This window comes from Lolium perenne, chromosome 4 (genome assembly GCF_019359855.2).
Source record: "Lolium perenne isolate Kyuss_39 chromosome 4, Kyuss_2.0, whole genome shotgun sequence".
In the NCBI taxonomy this organism is placed as follows: Eukaryota; Viridiplantae; Streptophyta; class Magnoliopsida; order Poales; family Poaceae; genus Lolium; species Lolium perenne.
Window position 1 is genome coordinate 187,401,002 of NC_067247.2, and position 19,060 is coordinate 187,420,061.

A 19,060-nucleotide genomic window follows, 5' to 3' on the forward strand; every position below is an offset into this window, starting at 1 on the left:
TAACGCCCTTGAGTCAGACATGACACTTTCCCAGACAACAATTTGGAGCATCGATAGCACAGTACAACTTGTAAGTCTAGAACAATTCATCTCATCCTCATCCAAGTTAGCATTATTTTCAAATATATAAGAATAATGAAGCTCTTACTATAGTATAATAACACACAAGTCCAAGGTGCAAACTGGGAAAAAATGTTTTGAGCCTCTTCTTGTCACCATCAGAGAATCCAGGCGCAAAAATGCATCCAAACAAAATAAAAGGAAAATCCTAGGAAGAACTAGGTTGCACGGAAAGTGAATGAATGAATGAATGAAGAAAAGAAAAATGTATAAAAGAGTCGAGGTCGCAGCCTCCCACTCCGTACTCCAATTCGTCTCGATTCTTCTCCCGCATATCCCCGAGATCCCTCTTTATTTTATCCATCTGACGCTGACCAAGCCCAGCGAAAGTTGCCGCGAAGTTGCGCCCCCATTGCTGTTCTTGCCTGCTCCAGGCCAATTTCTCCGTGATTGGCCTCCTTGCTCATTCGTCCAGGCTCCCCCGAGCTCGCCTCCTGGGCCGTAAAGATCCGCGGGATCCTGTGTGGGTGAATCAAGGTGGGTCTTGGGGCCTCTGTTCGGTTCGATTGGGCGGTTTCCGTCCTTGGTTTCTGTTTCTCTCTTGTTCCTGAAGTTGACTGGAAATTCAAATGCAATGCGATGCGGTCTCTGTTATTTCGCTGCCTGAATTTGTTTGCGGGTGGTGCGAATGGCCGGATGTTTTGTTTTGTCAATACAACAGTTCACTTGCAGTACAAAACTACAGATTCTTCTTGTTATTCACATGTAGGATGATATGATTTACCTTTGTTCCTGCTCGATGCTTGGTGGAATAGGGTACCCAAAACACAATCCCCCTCTGTTTCTCATTTTACTAAATGCTAACTGAGTTACTGTTGCAGCAATAGACAACAAAGTGTACTAACCAAACACCATCTCTCTCTCTCTCTCTCTCTCTCTCTCTCTCTCTCTCTCTAGTAAAGGCTCATGTTAGTTAGCTGAGCACCTATGGTTTGTGTGGGGATGCAGAGCCTGGGGTTATCCTCCTTTTTGAAAAAATAGTTAGCTGATGAAATGCTTGATTTGTATGTACTGATGATAACTGTTTTGCGTCTCCAGGTTGAAGACTAACAGCTTGCTAGATTAAGCCTTTCATGGTGAGCTCGTAGTTTCGGCAGTATTCACACGTTAGTACTGTAGGTGATTGGCGTCTCTAATTCCAATCCATTAAACAGGGTGAAGAGGCACCAGAGTTTGTTAATGGGGAAATTATCTTGGAAGGCGAGGATTTCAGGACAGCCACAACTGTTGGTCATAAGACTGTAAGTTGGCCAATTTCTGAACTTGCCCTATGTAGGCCAATCCCGTACTTGTTCCTGCTTACCTACAATTATTGTGTGTGTTAAATATGTTAGGTTGCATCTGAAAGAATAACTTTAGCTTCCCTACAGTTGATCCGTAGCGCTATGTGCTGCTGTCACTTACTTTTATGTAAAACTACATATTAGCTCTAGCTGTCTTATGGATATATTCTCTTAGTAGTTAAAAATAGCACGACCAGGCTCATATAATGGCATGGCTGATGTTGGTTACTGTGACCATTGCTTGCATATTCCATGGGATATTGTAAATCTATTCTTTGCAATGTTATCAGCGTAAATCTAACTCCTTGTAATATACTCTTGCTTGTGCAGTATCTGATCAGCAGATCGGATGATGAGTCCAAGTCAACGGTTAGCATTAGAATTTTGGATAAATCAAATAAAACCTGGTATATATCCTATCATCTCGATTTTTACTCTATTCTTTTACCTTTTCTTTGATAAGCCAGCCCCCTTATTTTCTTGGTCTTGTGGCAGGGCTGTGCCCACAGTACTCGGCACCCAACCAATTCATTTTGAGGCACACACTGCTATTCTGGTTAATGAGAATATGATACTAGTAATTGTCAGCAAAGGTGCCCCGTTAGTTGACTCAATCTGGTTTCTTGAGGTGAGCAGAAGCAAATTCTCAAATTCTCTTGGGTCAGTTGAGCTGCTAAGTAAAACATTAAAACTTTATCATACATTGATCTGGTGGGATAACAATTCTTTTTTCTTATTTTATTGTATCCTTCCAAATAGTTTGTCTATACGAGTAGGTAATGCCCTGGCCATTCTATTAAACCCGTACTGATTATTTAATTTGTTCAAGTTCGTATTTAGATTGTTAAACTTCCTACCCCTTTAGGTTGCAAGTCTATCTCATGTTTTAGAAGCTTAGCATATTTTTATTTGATTATAATAGATTGGCTGCAGTGCACCATCTTTTGTAGGCATAAATATTACGGAAACTCCAAATAGAGGCTGACCTCCAAGTAGCCCTTTATTTTTAAAAATTCAAAAATCATATTACAAAGTTTCGAGAAAATCTGAAAAAAATCTGGATGTAGTCAATGATTTATACTAAAAGTGGGTAAAATCTCAATGTGAAATACTTTGTATTCTAGGCTACACAAAAATGAAAAAAGTGGGGATCTTAGTATAGTGAATAGTATACATTTCAGAGCTGCAATTTTTTTTCAATTTTTTTCATTTTTGTGTAGCCCAGATTACAAAGAAGTCAGCATTGAGATTTTTGGATTTTTCAATGCGGTCTTGTAGGATATTTCAATTGTTTTGAGATTATTTTCAAATTTATAAATATGATTTCGATTTTTTTAAAAATAAAGGGCTCCCTGGAGCTCCGCCTCCATTTGTCCGGTCTCTAAATTTTATCCCCTTTTCATGATCCCAGCTGATTAATCTGATAGCATGCCTTTTCCACCATCTTAGGTCAACACCTCCTTTGTTAAGCAGCAAAGCAAGATAACAGGTACAGAAGTTGTTGCCTGGAGCAAGGGAGTGCTAGGCAAGGGTCAAAAGCCAGTTGTGATTAGCGGGCCTTCTGGTGTTGGTAAAGGTACATTAATCGCTAAACTAATGCAAGATTCCCCATCAAGATTTGGATTTTCTGTTAGCCACACCACAAGGGCCCCAAGAGAAAAGGAAATAGATGGAACCCACTACCACTTCGCGGAGCGAAGCAAGATGGAAAAAGAGATAAACGATGGAAAATTTCTTGAGTTTGCTCATGTTCATGGAAATCTATATGGGACCAGTATTGAAGCAGTTGAAGCTGTTACAGATGAGGGGAAGGTAAAATAACTACATTCTTTGTATGGATGTTTCTGAAAGGTGACTTTTTTTCATCCTTTTGTTGCTTTTGCACTCAAGAGGTGTATTCTTGACATTGACGTCCAAGGGGCTCGTTCTGTGAGGGCTTCTTCTCTCGAAGCACTATTCATCTTTGTATGCCCTCCGTCATTTGAGGAACTAGAGAAGCGCCTTCGGGCACGGTATAATTGTAGTTTCTAAGACGCTATGACAGTATGCTCATGCAGCCTGTTGGCTACAAGACCTTATGGTTATAGCACGATGTATGTTTGATTCATACTCTGGATATACAGGGGAACAGAAACTGAAGAACAAATCCAGAAACGACTGAGAAATGCCAGGGAAGAGCTTGATCAGTCCAACACACCTGGTCTTTTCGATCATTTTTTGGTGAATGGTGACCTTGAAACGTGCTATGAGAACTTGAAGGTAATTAAGCAACTACATGAGAATTTTCACTCATTGTTTATTCTGATATGAATCACCATCGCAAATCATCTGTTGTTCTTAATGAATCGTGGCAACCTGCAGAGGTTAGTTCCTTTGGATGATGGAAGTGCTGTTTCAGACGATTACTACTGTGAGTTGTCAACTTGTCATATAAACTTTTCATGAATCCCTACTTCTCCACCAGTTTGGCGATCTCTAAGGATTGTTTTTGTGTTACACGAAACAGCAACCATGGATAGCAAAGCCACGCCATCTTATACAGTTCTATCCAAACAAGATTCAGAAGTTTTGTTGCAACTTGAGATTCGTGAAGTAGAAAAAGGAATTGCAAGCATGTAAGCCATCTTGCCTTTGCTTTTATAGAATATGATGCAACAATTTCAGCATTTGATGAATTCCAAGCTTACAGTTTGGAGTATATGGATCATTTCCTTTCTTAGGCTTGCACTTGACCTGTCATCCCTTTCGGGCGGTGCTCCTGGATGTACACGGGGCCTCAAGGTAAAGTCTGTCAACAAAGACTGACTGGGTCAATTCCTCGAGAGGTGCTACGAAGGATACTCCAGCATACCCACAGCTAAATTTTCGGCTCGATTTGTGCGAGGTGACAGTTTCGATCATAGTTAGACAAAAACATGGAAATATAGTTTCATTTGTTCGTTTGCAAGAATTCACATAGTTCCATTTGTTGTTTGCTCACTGGAGCTTCCAGTTCCTTTGTTCTTTGTACCATAATCAGTCGGATCGAGACAGGTGCTCGTCGTTAAGAAACTTATGTGGAGAAAATAATGTGAATTTGCGGGTGTATTTGTGCCTAGCTAATAACCTTCTTTGCCCCATGGATAAGTCATTCAGTCTGATTTTTTTAGTAGTTTGCTACTGGGAAATATGGATGCTACACATGTGATGTGGAGCACTGTCAGAAACAAATCCTACCCATCCATGAGTCATGCTTGCTACACATGGGGTATTGATTCCCTTGGATGTGTTTCCTAAACAAATCAATAGTACTTCTCTTGGAGTAGATGGAGATTTCATCATGGTAAGATGCTAAAATGAATAATGAAACTGCAACCTTGGTAGATGAGTGGACACATTCATTGTCTGTATATCTGAATATTTGAAGTATCCTCTATAATCTCACAAATTGTTGCCCTCTTCATAATGTAGGATCACATCACCTAGAAATAGAATTCCCTGGGCACTTCATGGTTGATTCAGGGTTGCAATGATTGGGGATACCAGCAAGTGGGGAGCTTGATAATTCAGCGCTGAAAACCACACCTAAAATACACTTGTCTTCCTGTCAGAATAATTGGATCCCTAGAGGTTTCTGCGACAACCATACATTATACATACACCAACAAAACTGAAATGCGATAGACTAGAATAAATCACACACGTCAACACGTCTTATCAAACAAGGCCCAAATCCAGCCGCCTCCAAGGAAAAAAGATCTTCTAAAAAGTAGATATACAAATGTTTTTCTGCAAAATAGAAAAATCTCCCCTAATCATTTCACCACCTGTCACACGTCACATAGTTACCAGCTAAATAAATAAACACTTGATGAAAGTACTTAATTTCCACGTGGCGCGAGCCCATTGGCTATGGTGTCCCGACCAACCCATTATTCTCTCGCCGTCACTCTCTATAAAACACCAACCAAACAAAAAATAAACTGGAAAAAAATAAATAAAAAGGGTGGCAATAAGCCAATAACGCAAGCACCTCTCGCCGACCTCCCTCCCACCCCCAGATGCCGGCCACGGCGACCGGCGGCGCGCGGGTGGAGGAGGCAGCAGCAGCCGCAGCCGCGCTTTCGGGGTCCTCCTCCGCGCCCTCCTGCATGGGGACCAGGCCGGAGGAGCTCGCCGCGAGGCTGGCGGCCGGGGGCCCCGGCGTCGTCGCAGCCGGCGAGGGATTGGAGGGGGAGCAGGAGCGGGTGCTCGCGCTGCGCGAGATCAAGAACCAGATCATCGGGAACCGGACCAAGAAGCTCCTCTACCTCCGCCTCGGCGCCGTGCCAGCGGTCGTCGCCGCGCTGGCCGAGCCCGCCGCGTCGCCGGCCGCGCTCGTGCAGGCGGCGGCCGCCGCAGGGAGCTTCGCGTGCGGCGTGGACGATGGCGCGCGGGCCGTGCTCGCTGCTGGCGCGGTGGGGCACCTCACGCGGCTCCTCGCCCACGCCGACGACAAGGTAGCCTCTTTCTGCTCCCGTTCACTAGTTTGTTGCTTGTTTCCCTCATCCCTTGCATGCCTGCTCGGTTTCGGGGCGCACAAAACTGTTTTGGGTAGAGAATTTTATTCTTGTCCTGGATTTGCGGCTCAATTGGGAAAATATCTGCTGTGTGGACAAGAGCTGGTGGAATGAAACTAGAAGCCAACTACTGCTTGCTCCTTGTTATTGTTGCGTAAATTTGGGAGCAATTGTGCTTGTCCCGGAGCTGGAGATGGAAAGAGCCAGTGCTAGCTTAATTGTTTCTGTGAGAATTACTAGTACGCACATTGCTGGATGGTAAATGTAGTTGTGATGAGAAAAACAATTTGTGGCTCGTGGTGGTGAAGCGTGAGCGGCGACTACTTTCTAAGCGTGCCCAGAAGAGTGCTGGGCAAGTACTAGCTAATGTTTCGAGCTGAGTAAGAAAACCATGCTAAAATGATGGTTACTTTGTAGCAGGGGATAAGTATTGAAGGTTTATGCTTGGAATTAGGAGAATTATCATCTGACCCTATTTGTTTTGCAGAATATGTCAGTTCAGTTAGGGCGAGAGGTACTGGTGGTAGTTGTTATTTCTTTTTCTTTCCAAATGTCCTTTTCATTTTTCGTCTTTCGGTTGAAATAGTTAAGATATTGTTCATTTGTGCTTCATATGTGCATAGTTTGGTAGTGGGTCAATGGTTTGGTGCAGTGGTGGGAATAAATGTGCTGGAAAGTTGTCTTTTGTGTTGGGTTCATCATGAATTTATCTGAGCTAGTACTAATCAGGATTGGCTTTCTTGCTGATTTCCTAGTACTAGCTCATTTTTATGATTGAGCTAAGAATTTGGTAGCAGCATGATGATTTCCTACTGTTTTCTAGGGATGTAAAGATTTGTGTTGGAGATCCTATTGTTTTGTTGTGAAGCCAGAATTTCTTGTTTTACAGAGTAGGATTTCGATGCCCTTTGTTGAAATTTAAACTTAACATTTGGAGGCACCTTTAGGGAAGAAAGCCTGAGAATATACAAAACTATGAGTGCACTTAAACTTCCTATCTCTCTGTAATACTGAATGGTCCTAATAACGTGAGCCTCGTTTGAATGCGTCAGACTATAGTTCTTCCACATGGAATGGGTCGAAATCCAAGCCTAAATTGATCGCATAATCCATGAACATCCAGAGGGTAAATGATTTTAGAGGTGTTACTGTACGTGCAACTATTTTAATATATGGCTTGCCTAACTTAGCTTTTGTGCCTCGTACTACATGACTATTAAAGTGGGATCACACCATGCTAATTGGGTTACAAAAGAAAAGCAAAACAGATGACTACTTTGCGGAAATACTTTTGTACACCCACGCATGGGTGTGGGTGATTCCGTCACCGTTCATTTATCCCTCGAGATTCGTGCCCACCATGGTAGATGGAAAGATTCCTTTCTCGCTCCTCTTTTTATCCGAATCTCAAGGCACAATGGACGGTGACGGAAACACCCACACCCATGCATGGGTGTACAAAATCCACTCTCGACTGCTTTGGTAACTCTTTATTGTCACATCTCAACTTCTCTAAGCACTCGGTCAGTGCATTAATCATTTCAGGACTTATTATGGCATGCAAAATTATCTAACTTCTTTTTCTAAGAAACCTAGAAAGAATTACACATCTTTTACTCACATAAAAAAATATTTAATGAAATTGGAATTGAATAGAACGTAAGATATTTGAAATGGCTCCGGAGGATAGTGAGAATATAAATATTGTGTTAGGCCACAATATCCAATTCAGCTAATAATGGTATAGTTGCTACTTCTGAGTATTGACCGACTAGCTTGCATCTGAGTTTTTCACTTCAACGTTCTCTTGATATGCCACTTGAATCTGAGTTTTCACTTTAATGTTCTCTTGATATGTGGTCACTAAACCTCACCGTAACAATCTTGTATTTTACCTGCAAAAAAACTTGTATTTTAGCATTTGTTTTGTTGCTCCTTTTCTAGTCCAGTATATAGGAAACTAATTTTATTCTGAAATTTATACTTTGAAATAGCTCTGGAGCATAGTGGGGATATAAATATTGTGTTAGGCCACAATATCCAATTCAGCTAATAATGGTGTAGTTGCTACTTTTAAGTATTGGCTGACTAGCTTGCATCTGAGTTTTTCACTTCAACGTTCTCTTGATATGCCACTTGAATCTGAGTTTTCACTTTAACATTCTCTTGATATGTGGTCGCTAAACGTCTAACAATCTTGTATTTCACCCGGAAAAAAAATTGTATTTTAGCATTTGCTTTGTTGCTCCTTTTCTAGTCCAGTCTATAGGAAACTTATTTTATTCTGAAATTTATAATTTAAAATAGCTTCAGACCGTAGTGAGGATATAAATATTTTGTTAGGCAACAATATCCAATTCAGCTAATAATGGTATAGTTGCTACTTTTTAGTTTTGACCGACTAGCTTGCATCTGAGTTTTTCACTTCAACGTTCTCTTGATATGCCACTTGAATTTGAGTTTTCACGTTAACATTCTCTTGATATGTGCTCGCTTAACGTCACCGTAACAATCTTGTATTTTACCCGCAAAAAAAAAACCTTGTATTTGTATTCTTGCACTTTACTAGAGACCTACACTTTACCAATACATGGGTGCATAAGGGTTCAGTGCAAGCTCCCTGTTTCTTGAATGCAGGTTAAGCATATAGTGGTTAGGTGCTCCATCTGATTGTTTCATGCTACTCCCTCCGATCCGTAGTTTGTAGCAACTGATGCGTGGTGGTTAATAATTTGGTTTGTTCTGAAGTTTTCATCCTGATTGCAGGTTGTCGATGCATGCGCCCGTGCTCTCAGAATGATATATCAATCAAAACAAGCTCCGAATTTTGATGTCAATAATGAGAAAAATATGGACTTCCTTCTTTCCCTTCTGGACAGCAACAACGAAAATGTCACTGAGCTGGCTGCTAATATTATATCACACTCTTGTGATAGCAATACAGAACAATTAGCACTATGTGGTGCTGGAGTTCCGCAGAAACTTGTTAGTCTTTTTGGAGGTTCTGTGAATCTGCGGGATGCTTGTTTAGATTCTATGACTGCAATCGTAAGAAATAATTGGGAAGTTGCTTCAAGATTTGCATCAATGGACCACGGAAAAGCTTTCCGTTCAATAGTTGGGTTAATACATGACCGAACCCCGCGCACAAGACTACTTGCTTGTCTGTGCTTGATTGCAATTGGGCATGCTTCTCCTTGTCATTTTCCAGACAGGCAAATTAAAACAAAGTTGATTCTGGTCTTACTAGAGCTCATCGAAGAACCTGGTCATGTAGGAGATGAGGCTCCCTTGGCGTTAACCACCCTTATAAAGGATAGTGTGGAACTGCAAAAACAAGCTTTTTCAACAAATGCAGTTGCAAAGCTTAGCAACCATCTGGTAGCAAATTCATTGGAGACAAGGCGGGCAGTGACTATATTGCTTGCTTTAGCTGAACTTTGCTCAAAAGAGGAAGAGTCAAGATCTCAACTTATGTCAGGCCAGGTATGAGAAGTTTCTATAGTATAGTACTTTTGATGATTGTTGTGGTTACCTTTTGAGTCTTTTGTTGAGGTTCTGCAGAGACTTTCTGTTGTTAGTGTTAACTCCTGATGAGGCAGTACTCTGATTCTTCACATTTGACATGACACCATGTATGAATATGATTAACCACAGAACCAATATTTGTGACTAATAACAGAATTTTCTTAACAGGTGTCAACCTTGATACTTGATGCGTTGAAGCATGATTGTGCTGATATCCGTATTGCAGCATGTTCATGTCTGAAGAACATCTCTAGGTCATCGAAGGTAAGGTGCATGCTTCTTCTATATATATCTCAACCTTTTGTGTTCACCCAAATGATTCAGTTGATGTGGTGAATTTGCAGGTACTTAGTGCGGGTCGCTTATCCTGCGATACAATTGTCGCTCCCTTAGTCCAGCTTTTGTGTGACTCATCTACTTCAGTTCAGGTAAACTGAATCGGGCAGTCTTCAATGCCATTTTATGAAATGGAATTTAACATGACTGCACGCAAATATGAATCGGGCAGTCTTCCTTGTTTCTTCCAGAGGGACTTTGGAGTGTGTGAGTTTTCTAAAAGAAATATGATATTTGATGAATGGGGTGTTGACTTATCTATTTGCACACAAATTTTGCCCCCTTTGATGTTGTTGCTGCACAACTGTATTTGCACCCATTAAATAAAGAAGTTATACTTGTAATCATTATGTTGTAAAACGAAACAACAATATAACTAGTCAATTCTGTAAGAACGACTTTTAAGGCCAGCAGGGTAAATTTGCTAATTTGTACTGCCCTACCACTTCCTGGCTTCACTGATGGAGCATTGCTTTGGTCACTGGAGCCACACTAAATTTTGTATCAACTAGCCATGTGGTAACCGTGAAAAGGTTCTCAAGACATCAGGAGTTGATGGTGTCTACTTTCTCACCTACTCTCTCTGTTTTGATTTAGTCTACATGCTAGACAAAATCAGACAAATTAGTACTGCATTCATTAGTACTACTTCAACCAATCCAAGTTACATTGAAAGTAGTGACATCCAATAGCGAGAGCAAGATCGCTTCGTTTTCTGTGATTTTGTTGACTAAAACCTAGAAGGTAGATTAATATAGAACAAAAATTTAGTCTCGAATGTAGAATAAATCAGAACGGAGGGAATACTCACTATCTTTGTCACAGGTTGCTGCCCTGGGTGCTATTTGCAATATTGCAGTGAACTTAACACCAAGGAAATCTGTTCTTCTTCATTCTGGGGTCGTCTCCCAGCTGGTTAATTTATCCAAGTCGATGGATCCAACATTGAGGCTAAAATCCGTATTGGCTCTTAGGAATAGTATGTTCCTTCTGAATCCAAAGGACAAAGACTTCATTATGAAGGAGCTAACCATATCTACTCTCTCAAGCCTCATATGTGGTATGTATAAATGCCCAGATATGACATCAGGCAACTGCTGAATTAGTTTCACTGCTAATTGCAAAATGTTCTGCAGATTCTGAGCATTTTGTTCAGGAACAGACATTGGCACTGGTACACAATCTTCTTGATGGATATGTGGATGCTGTTAATTACGTCATTGGTGAAGATGGCATGGTTATAAATGCTTTATCAAGACAGCTGAACAATGCATCTACCCCAGGAGTTTGCATCCAGGTCAGTTTTCCTTAAACTGCCGAATAGTTAGTTATTTTATCTGGATTTGCTATATGTATTTGTTAGTTACTTTATCTGGATTTGCTATATGTATTTTTCCACGTGCATGCGTGGAACTTTAGCATCTTATCTGACAGGACTGTATAATATTTAACACATTTTCTTTTTGAAATATTTGCTTCTGTGGTTTAATAGTAGTACACAAATATCATTATACGATAAGTTATTGATCCGAGTCAATTTCCTTCTATTCAGGGCATGTTGGTGCTTACAAATATGGCAGCTGGGGACGAATTAAGCAAGGAAGCTGTAATGGATGTTATTGTTCCTCACAGATCAGATCGCATCAAGCCATCTTTTGTGGTCAACTTTCTGCAGAGCAAGGACAAACAATTGAGAGTTGCATCTTTGTGGTGTATTCTGAACTTAGCTTACCCAAAAAGTGATGCTTCATCTACTCGAGTAGCCAGACTGCAAAATGCTGGGGTAATTTCACAAGTAAAAAGCATGAGAAATGACCCCTGCTTGGATTGCAAGGTACTACTACCTTCTCTTCTTAAATAAAGTGATCTTGAGATAAGCCATATTTTTTATTTTTCAATAAACGTCTCGTTAGCTGTTAATTTCATTTGTGTTTGCTATTGTTGGCTTGGTTGGGAGCCTTATCTTAATTCATTGTTGTTACTAGTACAGTAGTATTTGGTGAGAAAAATGCTTTGCTGAAAGCTACACCTGCAATCTTGCTGAACGGGTCAGCTATAAGAATCTAACTGGACCAACAAAATGCCAAAAGGAAAAGTGCTAGAGACTGGTGGCTGCTAAATATTTGTTGGCTATGATTGTCTTGAAGCTAACCCTGGAATGTTATTTAGCGTTCCATCTAACGACTCAAGGTGCCTCTTTCTTATGCAGCTTAGAGTAAGTACGGTGCTTGACCACTGCTGAGACAATGCTGGTGCCGGTTTCATGTGATGAGCCAGCAAGCCATTGAAGCTTACATGACACACCATACAAATGAGCAAGGAAGCTGAGCGTAGTTTGCACCGCCATGCCCACCGAGAACCGTGAACCAATAGCATGAGTAAGAAGCCCTTGCTGATCTATCCTCGTTGCGTCGAGCCTATCGCTGTAATTTCTTCCCATGAGAACTCGATGACAGCCGGTTTCTGTTGCGGAAGGCTGGCAATTCCCTTGTTGTAAGCTTGTGTTTGTAAAAGAATGACACCCCAAGAACCCTGAGTTTGTAAGCATGCCACCTTGAGAACCTTTGCTGCTTGATTGCAGCCTGAAGGTCGGAGGCACCAGCTTCGGAGAATCCCATTTTTTCAGTGCCACCAGAACCTTTGGGCTGTGTTGTGACTTGTGACGAAGAGTGTAAAATCGAGCCACCTGTTGCTTTTGTAAATTGCATTTTTTTCTCTCGCATTAATAAGGCTGTTTTATCACCTGATATCCATCTTTTTTCCAGTTGAGTAATGTTACATCGTTTGTTTATCTGATGTCTTTTTTTAAGGAACTCTGGCATTACATTAGCTTTGCATGCATGGCCATGTTTACAGCATCAGGCGCATTCTCAAGCCACACCTGATGGTAGCCTTGAGCACCTTCCGCACCAAAACCTGGCAGGAAATGAGCAACTCTTATAGCAAGGCTAAGTCTGCACCTCAGGTCCTCAGCCGATCTATACTGGACATTGATGATCGGCGTTGCCGCTTTCTTTTTCTGGAGAAGAATAGATGTATTTTGTTCCAAAAGGCACACACCTCGATTTTGAATAAGGAAAATATGGCTGTATTGAATTTTTTCGAGGACCGCCGATCTACAAAGTACGAGCACACCACCTTTGCCGATTCCGGCAGGATAACGATTCAAACAGTACATGCTGGACTATGACCATGGACTATGCATGATCATGCCTTTCATTGCTGTTCTGACCATAGTTTAACTGTCCTACACCTTTTTTGAAATAAAAAAAAAAACTGTCCTACACCTAGTATGGGAAAGACATACACCATCATCAGTATTCCAAACCGGTTCTCCAAACACGAAATAAAGCATCTAGACAAAGAAAGACACAGAAATGATGTAATTCAAACACACAAATCTGCGGCCACATGCCTCTTAAAAATGAAAGACAGGATATCGATGTCACTGAACTTGGGAACGATTGTTTCACTCGTAGAAGAAACTAGAAAGTAACATGACTGAAACAGAACAGCTTTAGTCTATTATTATAGAACCTGGCTTGAGACAAACGGCTATTTGTTGCATAGACAGAAGAACGAGTAATTAAGCAGATCACAGTCGGAAGCACCAGCCAAGTTTTGCGCTCGAAGCAGCATCAGCCAGTGTTAAATTGATTGATGATGGTGTCCTCCTCATGGCGGTGCCACCATCGGACCGATGCTCCTGTAACATGTCAAGGTAAGATACAATTGGTAACTATAAAGGAGATACATGCTAAGCATAACTCCACAACCGGTACAACGATTGTAGATAGGCACGAGCTTTATAGTACCTGCAAGATGGAGTCCAGAAGGCCGTGTAGGGAATGGCTTTAATGATCTTAGTAATTTTGGGCACCATTTCAACGTTGCCCGACTCAAGGTTAACAGTGTATACCCCTGTACCCGTCTTGGCCAAAATGAAACCATCGTTTGACCCGACAAGGCGAGGAATCCCGGACATCTTGGCGATGTCCAAGAATCTGTACCACACCCATGCCCAAGCTCCACCGGGACCGGTGGCCTCCCTCGACCAGAGATTGAGATTAGACCCGGCCACACATGCGAATCCGAGAACGCCGTCTCTAGCCGTCATGAGAAGGGTAGTCCGAATCCGCTGGTACGGGAATGCAGGGGCATCAACCACGTCGATTTCGTCGGCACGATAGTCATACTCGATGATCCTAGTGCTGAGAGTGCAAGGAACATAGACCTTACGTCCCACGACGACGGTTGGCCCCGTGCCAACGACGGCATCTGGATGCGAAATATATGCTGGGCCTTCTCTGTCCTCCTCATCATCCTCATCTTCTTCCTCATCGTCCTCCTCATCGTCTTCGTGCACGTCCTCATCATCCTCCTCAACGTCTTCCTCCACATCCTCCTCCACGTCCTCATTGCCTTCGTGCACGTCCTCATCCTGTTCCTCATCATCTTCATGCACGTCCTCATCGTCCTCCGCCACGTCCTCATCGTCCTCCTCCATGTACTCATCGTATTCGTGCATCCCATCGTCCCATCTTTTAAGCTCCCTTGAGTATTTGCCTGCAAAGGTTATCATGTTGTCGTTGGTGCCGAAGAAGACGATGACAGACTCGTGGTCATGGCACCTGAACTCCTTGCAGCGGTCATCACCACATAGGAGAACTGCGTTCCAGTGTTCCACCGTCGGATCTCCATTTGGCATGGGTGCGACGTGCTTCTTCTTGGTCACCAGGTCCCAGATGACGAGGGAGGGCTTGCCGTCCTTGGGGATGGCGTGGAAGAGGGCGCGGCCGTGGCGTGCATCGAGGGCTCTGTACCGGCGGGGGATGAAACTCGGCTCCAGATGGAAGGTGGAGGTGGGGACGAAGACGGTGGATTTGCGTCGCGCCTCCGTGGCTACCAGGAAGCCAAGCGATGCAGCCGCCGGGTGCAACGTGCGGTTGCGGCGTAGGAACTTGTCGCTGCAGATGTGCCGGCACCAGTATTTGCTCCCAAGGCAAGCCTTGGCAAGGCCGGCGGCATCATCCGGCCGGATGCGAACTAGAATGTTGTCGACGAGGTCATCCGGCAGGTACGGGTACTTGGCCAGCATCTTCGGCGAGTTCTCGCGGGCAGGCGCCGTTGCCAGGCGAGGCGCTGCGCGTGGAGGAGGCGTAGCGGCAGCAAGGCGAGGGCTACGGCGTGGAGGCAATGCGACGGTGGGTGGCTGCGTGGTGGCGTCCTGGCGATGCAGGCGAGGGCTACGACGTGGAGCGGAGGTAGTAGGCGGCGGCGTGGTAGTATTGTTGTGCCGGGAAGAGTGACGGCGAGGTGGTCTCATCTTGATCTGGCCGCGAATGGTGGTGGACGGCGGCGTGGTGGTTGAAGGAGAAGGGCGCGTTTGTTGCGGTGCGTCCCCGATGGAGAAAATATGGGGTAATTAAGGAGGAGGAGATGGCCGTTGATGCACGTACGTTGGGCAGGCGCGCAATTCCGGCCGGAAGATCCACGATCACCTTCCCATGATCCTCCTATCCGCTTAATACGCCTTCCGTTTCTGCCATTTTTCCAAATTCACGCGCCCCAATTGATACGCCTTCCGTTTCGGCCATCTTTTCAAAATGCAGGCGTCCAGTTGATACGCCTCCCTCCACGTCCAGCGTGTGTTTGTAAGCATCGCCTGAAGGCAATCCCGCGTGGGCCGGCCCATTAAACTATTCGCTTGCCGAAAAGAGGCTATTTGCACAAAAATAACCCAAAAGTGAAAGAAAAGCACAGACTGACCCTCCGGCGAAACTATTTCACTCATCTAACCCTTTTGTGTGGCGCTCCTCCCATGGGCGCCACACATGCCCATGTGGCGCCCCTGGTGCTAGCGTCACAAACCCATCCGACGTGGCCCGTCGACGCTGAGCTGGTGATCCCGATCCGACGTGGCAGCATGTGAGGCGCCGCTCTCGCCGGCGCCACACTTTGAAAGTGTGGCGCCCGTGGCAGGGGCGCCACACATGCACTTAAGTTTGGCCGCGCGCGCCCAGCCCAGCCCGACCATCTTCTTTCTTTCTCCCTCTCTTCTTCTTCTCTCACAGGGAGGCGCCCGGTTCTCTCTCTCTCCCCCCTCCCCCCCCACCAAATCCACCACCAAATCATCAGATCTGTCCGTGGAGATCGTTCCCAAGTCGTTGCTTGAGGTAATCTCCTCCGTTCCCCCTCTTTTCATCCATTGATTTTGTGTATTTGCTCCAATCTATATGTGAAACCCTAGATGTGGATTTGGTTGATTTGAGGGTGGAGATGGATTTGGTTGGATGTTAGGGTTGTTGAAGTAGGAGAAATGGTAGTGTGCTAGTTTGTATGGGTAGATTATGTTGATTATGGTAACTAATGAACACATGTGTGTATGTGTTGTTCCCATTATGCTAGGGGGATGTAAAGAATTGTTCATGTTCATCATGTGGACAAGGATGCTTTCTTGAAGGGAAACATAGAGCCGGACCCGGAAGAGGTTGACTTGGTGTTTGACCTTAGCCCTAGCTTTGCGGAGGTGGTAGCACAAGTGAGGGTTGAGTTGAATTGGAATGAGCCAAATGATGGCGTTGACCTAGAGGGAAGGCATAATGTGGGGTTTGGAATGCACACCCGTTGGAAGACAATGCGTATCAACTCCGAGCAACGTTGGTTCGTTTACAAGGAGACGGTGGCCGGGTCACAAGATAAGGCTTTGGAGTTGTTTGCAACCAAGACGGTTGATGCTCGTATCGAGCTTGACCTTAACCGGCCCTCCTCCCCCGTTCGAGAGAGGAGTCCTCCCCCCATGAGCCAAGAAGAGGCCACCCAATCTCCCATTGTCCAATCTCCCATTGCCCAACAACCTCCGTTGGATAATGAGTATGACGAGCATGACGATGGTGATGATGGTTTCGAGATGAATTGCAACAATATCGGTGATTTGGATAAATATTGGACGCAAGAGGAGATGGACCACTCCATTCCTTATTCCCGATGCTATGCGTCGGACTCGGATGATGATGGACCCGAAGAGGAGGTTGACGAGGATGGCTTGACGGCTAAGGAAGCCGAAAGAGCCGAGATCTTCAAGAAGGTAACCGGACGGGATATCCGGGTACCATTGTTCCGTGATGTTAGTCTTGCGGATGGAGCCGTGGTTGATGGTGGCAAAAGTTTACTTCTTGGAGCTAGGCCACTATCCAAGAGAGATGTGGATGGTAGGCGGCTATGATCTCTAAAGGGCTCACGTTTGATACCTTCTTGGAATTGAAGATATGGTTGAAGGAGTTCTCCATTAAGCATCATCGCCCTTACCTCGTTGTTCACTCGGACTTGAAGAAGCGGTACACGCTAAAATGTGTGGATAAAAGGTGCCCATGGGTTGTCCGTGCAAGACCTTTCAAAAAAGGTCCCTCTTGGCACATAACAAGTTGTGTAGCCACTCACATGTGTCGGGGGCCGAAGCTTGATGGCAAGGATGCGCAGCCGGACCACCGTCAACTCACATCGGAGTTCATTGCATACAAGCTCTCGGCGGAGATCTCATCACTTCCTATCATGAGCATTAGGTCCGTGCAAGATACGGTCAAATCCCGGTTTGCCTACGACGTCAAGTACGGGAAGGCATGGAAGGCCAAACAAGCCGCATTCAAGATGTTGTACGGTGATTGGGAGGAAGCATACAACCGTGTCCCTAGGTTGTTGTTAGCGATGGCCGCAACTAACCCGGGCATGGTGCATGTGGTGGAGCCTTCCGCAACCAAAATGACATTGCATGATGGTAAAAGAGTGAGGGTATTTCACCATGCATTTTGGTCATTCGAGCAATGCACGAGGTCATTCGAACATTGTAGGCCCGTCATAGCCGTGGATGGTACCTTCTTGACCGGGCAGTACAAGGGCACACTATTGGTGGCAATAGCGAATGATGCTAGCAACCGTTTAGTACCACTGGCTTTTGCATTGGTAGAGATTGAGAACAATGATAACTGGGAATGGTTTTTCCATATATTGAGGACGATGGTCATACCACCCTCAAAGGAAGTGTGTGTCATCTCCGATCGTCATCAAAGAATTCTCAATGCGGTGGAGCTTGCAATTCCCGGGCATGCTCCCTTGCATCAACGATGGTGCATGAGGCATTTTTGTGCAAACTTTTACCGGGCATGCAAGAGCAAAGAGTTGTCTGACCTTCTTCAAGATTGTTGCCTCGCTTACTCTGAGCGCCGCTTCGCAAACCTATACAACGGCTTGCTGAAGCACAAAGACCTCAACGCGGGTGGTCAAGAGTTTCTTCATAGACACCTCATATTTAACTCAAAGTGGGCAAGAGCTTATGATGAGGATGGGAGGAGATATGGATAAATGACAAGCAACATGGCCGAGTGCTTCAACAATGTATTGAAGGGTGTCCGTACATTGCCCGTGACGGCAATCATTCAATACACATTCGAGAAGTTGAATGTCTATTTCCAGAACTACACCGATGAAACGGAAAAGGAAATTGCTAGGAATTGCAAGTTCCCTACGAAGGTTGAAGAGTTCATGGAATTTCAGGCGAGGAAGGCGGACTCCCAAACGGCTACATGTTATGAAAATGTTGAATGGGTTTACCAAGTGAATGAGCCGGGAGGCACCACACAAGGTGGTGTCCAACACGGAGGCCGGGCTTTCCGTGTGTCCCTAAAGACATGTGAATGCACATGTAGGAGGCCCTCTTTGCTTCATTTTGCTTGCTCCCACTTGCTAACAGCGGCACGCACTAGACGTGTCGACTACAATAACCCGCTCACCGTTCGGGAGTCCGAGTTCTCAATCGAAGCCACAAAGAGGACATGGGCTCCAAGGTTTTCTCCTTACTTGGATCAATCACAATGGCCGGAATATCATGGAGTGCAAGTTTAGCCAGATCCGGAATGGAAGGTTGTGAAACGTGGAAGAAGAAAGACAAAGAGGTATCACGGAGATATGGATAGATGGGATCATTCGGGAAACAAGTTATTCCAAGAGGCTCGCGAGCCAACTAATTGTGGATCATGCAATAGTAAGGGCCACAATAAAAGGAAGTGCACATCCGGCAAAAAATCAAAGGGCAACGATGCTAGCACAAGTCAAGCATCAAGTAGCCAACAAGCTTCAAATCAATCTCGAAGCCAACAAACCCCAAGCCAACAAACCGGTGTGGTAGTGCTCGCGGCAGGCTGTGTCGTCGAACACCTTGACGATCATCTCGCCGTCCCCCTCGTACAGGAAGGTGAGCTG

At 44.4% G+C, this 19,060-nt stretch overlaps 3 protein-coding genes across 3 annotated transcripts; 2 read left to right on the plus strand and 1 right to left on the minus strand.

Annotated features, from left to right (window-relative positions):
• Positions 1-258: 258 nt before the first annotated feature.
• Positions 259-4,547, plus strand: LOC127295389 (guanylate kinase 1). Its single transcript, XM_051325327.2, has 11 exons — positions 259-597; positions 1,159-1,196; positions 1,275-1,361; positions 1,734-1,810; positions 1,899-2,031; positions 2,853-3,215; positions 3,294-3,415; positions 3,527-3,662; positions 3,765-3,813; positions 3,910-4,018; positions 4,124-4,547. The coding sequence occupies exons 2-11, from the start codon at positions 1,194-1,196 to the stop codon at positions 4,206-4,208; spliced, it is 1,164 nt and encodes a 387-aa protein (XP_051181287.1). The 5' UTR covers positions 259-597; positions 1,159-1,193; the 3' UTR covers positions 4,209-4,547.
• Positions 4,548-5,358: 811 nt separating this feature from the next.
• Positions 5,359-12,552, plus strand: LOC127295388 (uncharacterized). Its single transcript, XM_051325326.2, has 8 exons — positions 5,359-5,881; positions 8,708-9,427; positions 9,638-9,733; positions 9,814-9,897; positions 10,631-10,865; positions 10,942-11,102; positions 11,358-11,639; positions 12,015-12,552. The coding sequence occupies exons 1-8, from the start codon at positions 5,444-5,446 to the stop codon at positions 12,045-12,047; spliced, it is 2,049 nt and encodes a 682-aa protein (XP_051181286.1). The 5' UTR covers positions 5,359-5,443; the 3' UTR covers positions 12,048-12,552.
• A 672-nt stretch (positions 12,553-13,224) lies between these two features.
• On the minus strand, positions 13,225-15,188 carry LOC127348926 (uncharacterized). Its single transcript, XM_051374779.2, has 2 exons — positions 13,621-15,188; positions 13,225-13,511 (listed from the first exon to the last, which is right to left on the minus strand). The coding sequence occupies exons 1-2, from the start codon at positions 15,129-15,131 to the stop codon at positions 13,481-13,483; spliced, it is 1,542 nt and encodes a 513-aa protein (XP_051230739.1). The 5' UTR covers positions 15,132-15,188; the 3' UTR covers positions 13,225-13,480.
• Positions 15,189-19,060: the final 3,872 nt, after the last annotated feature.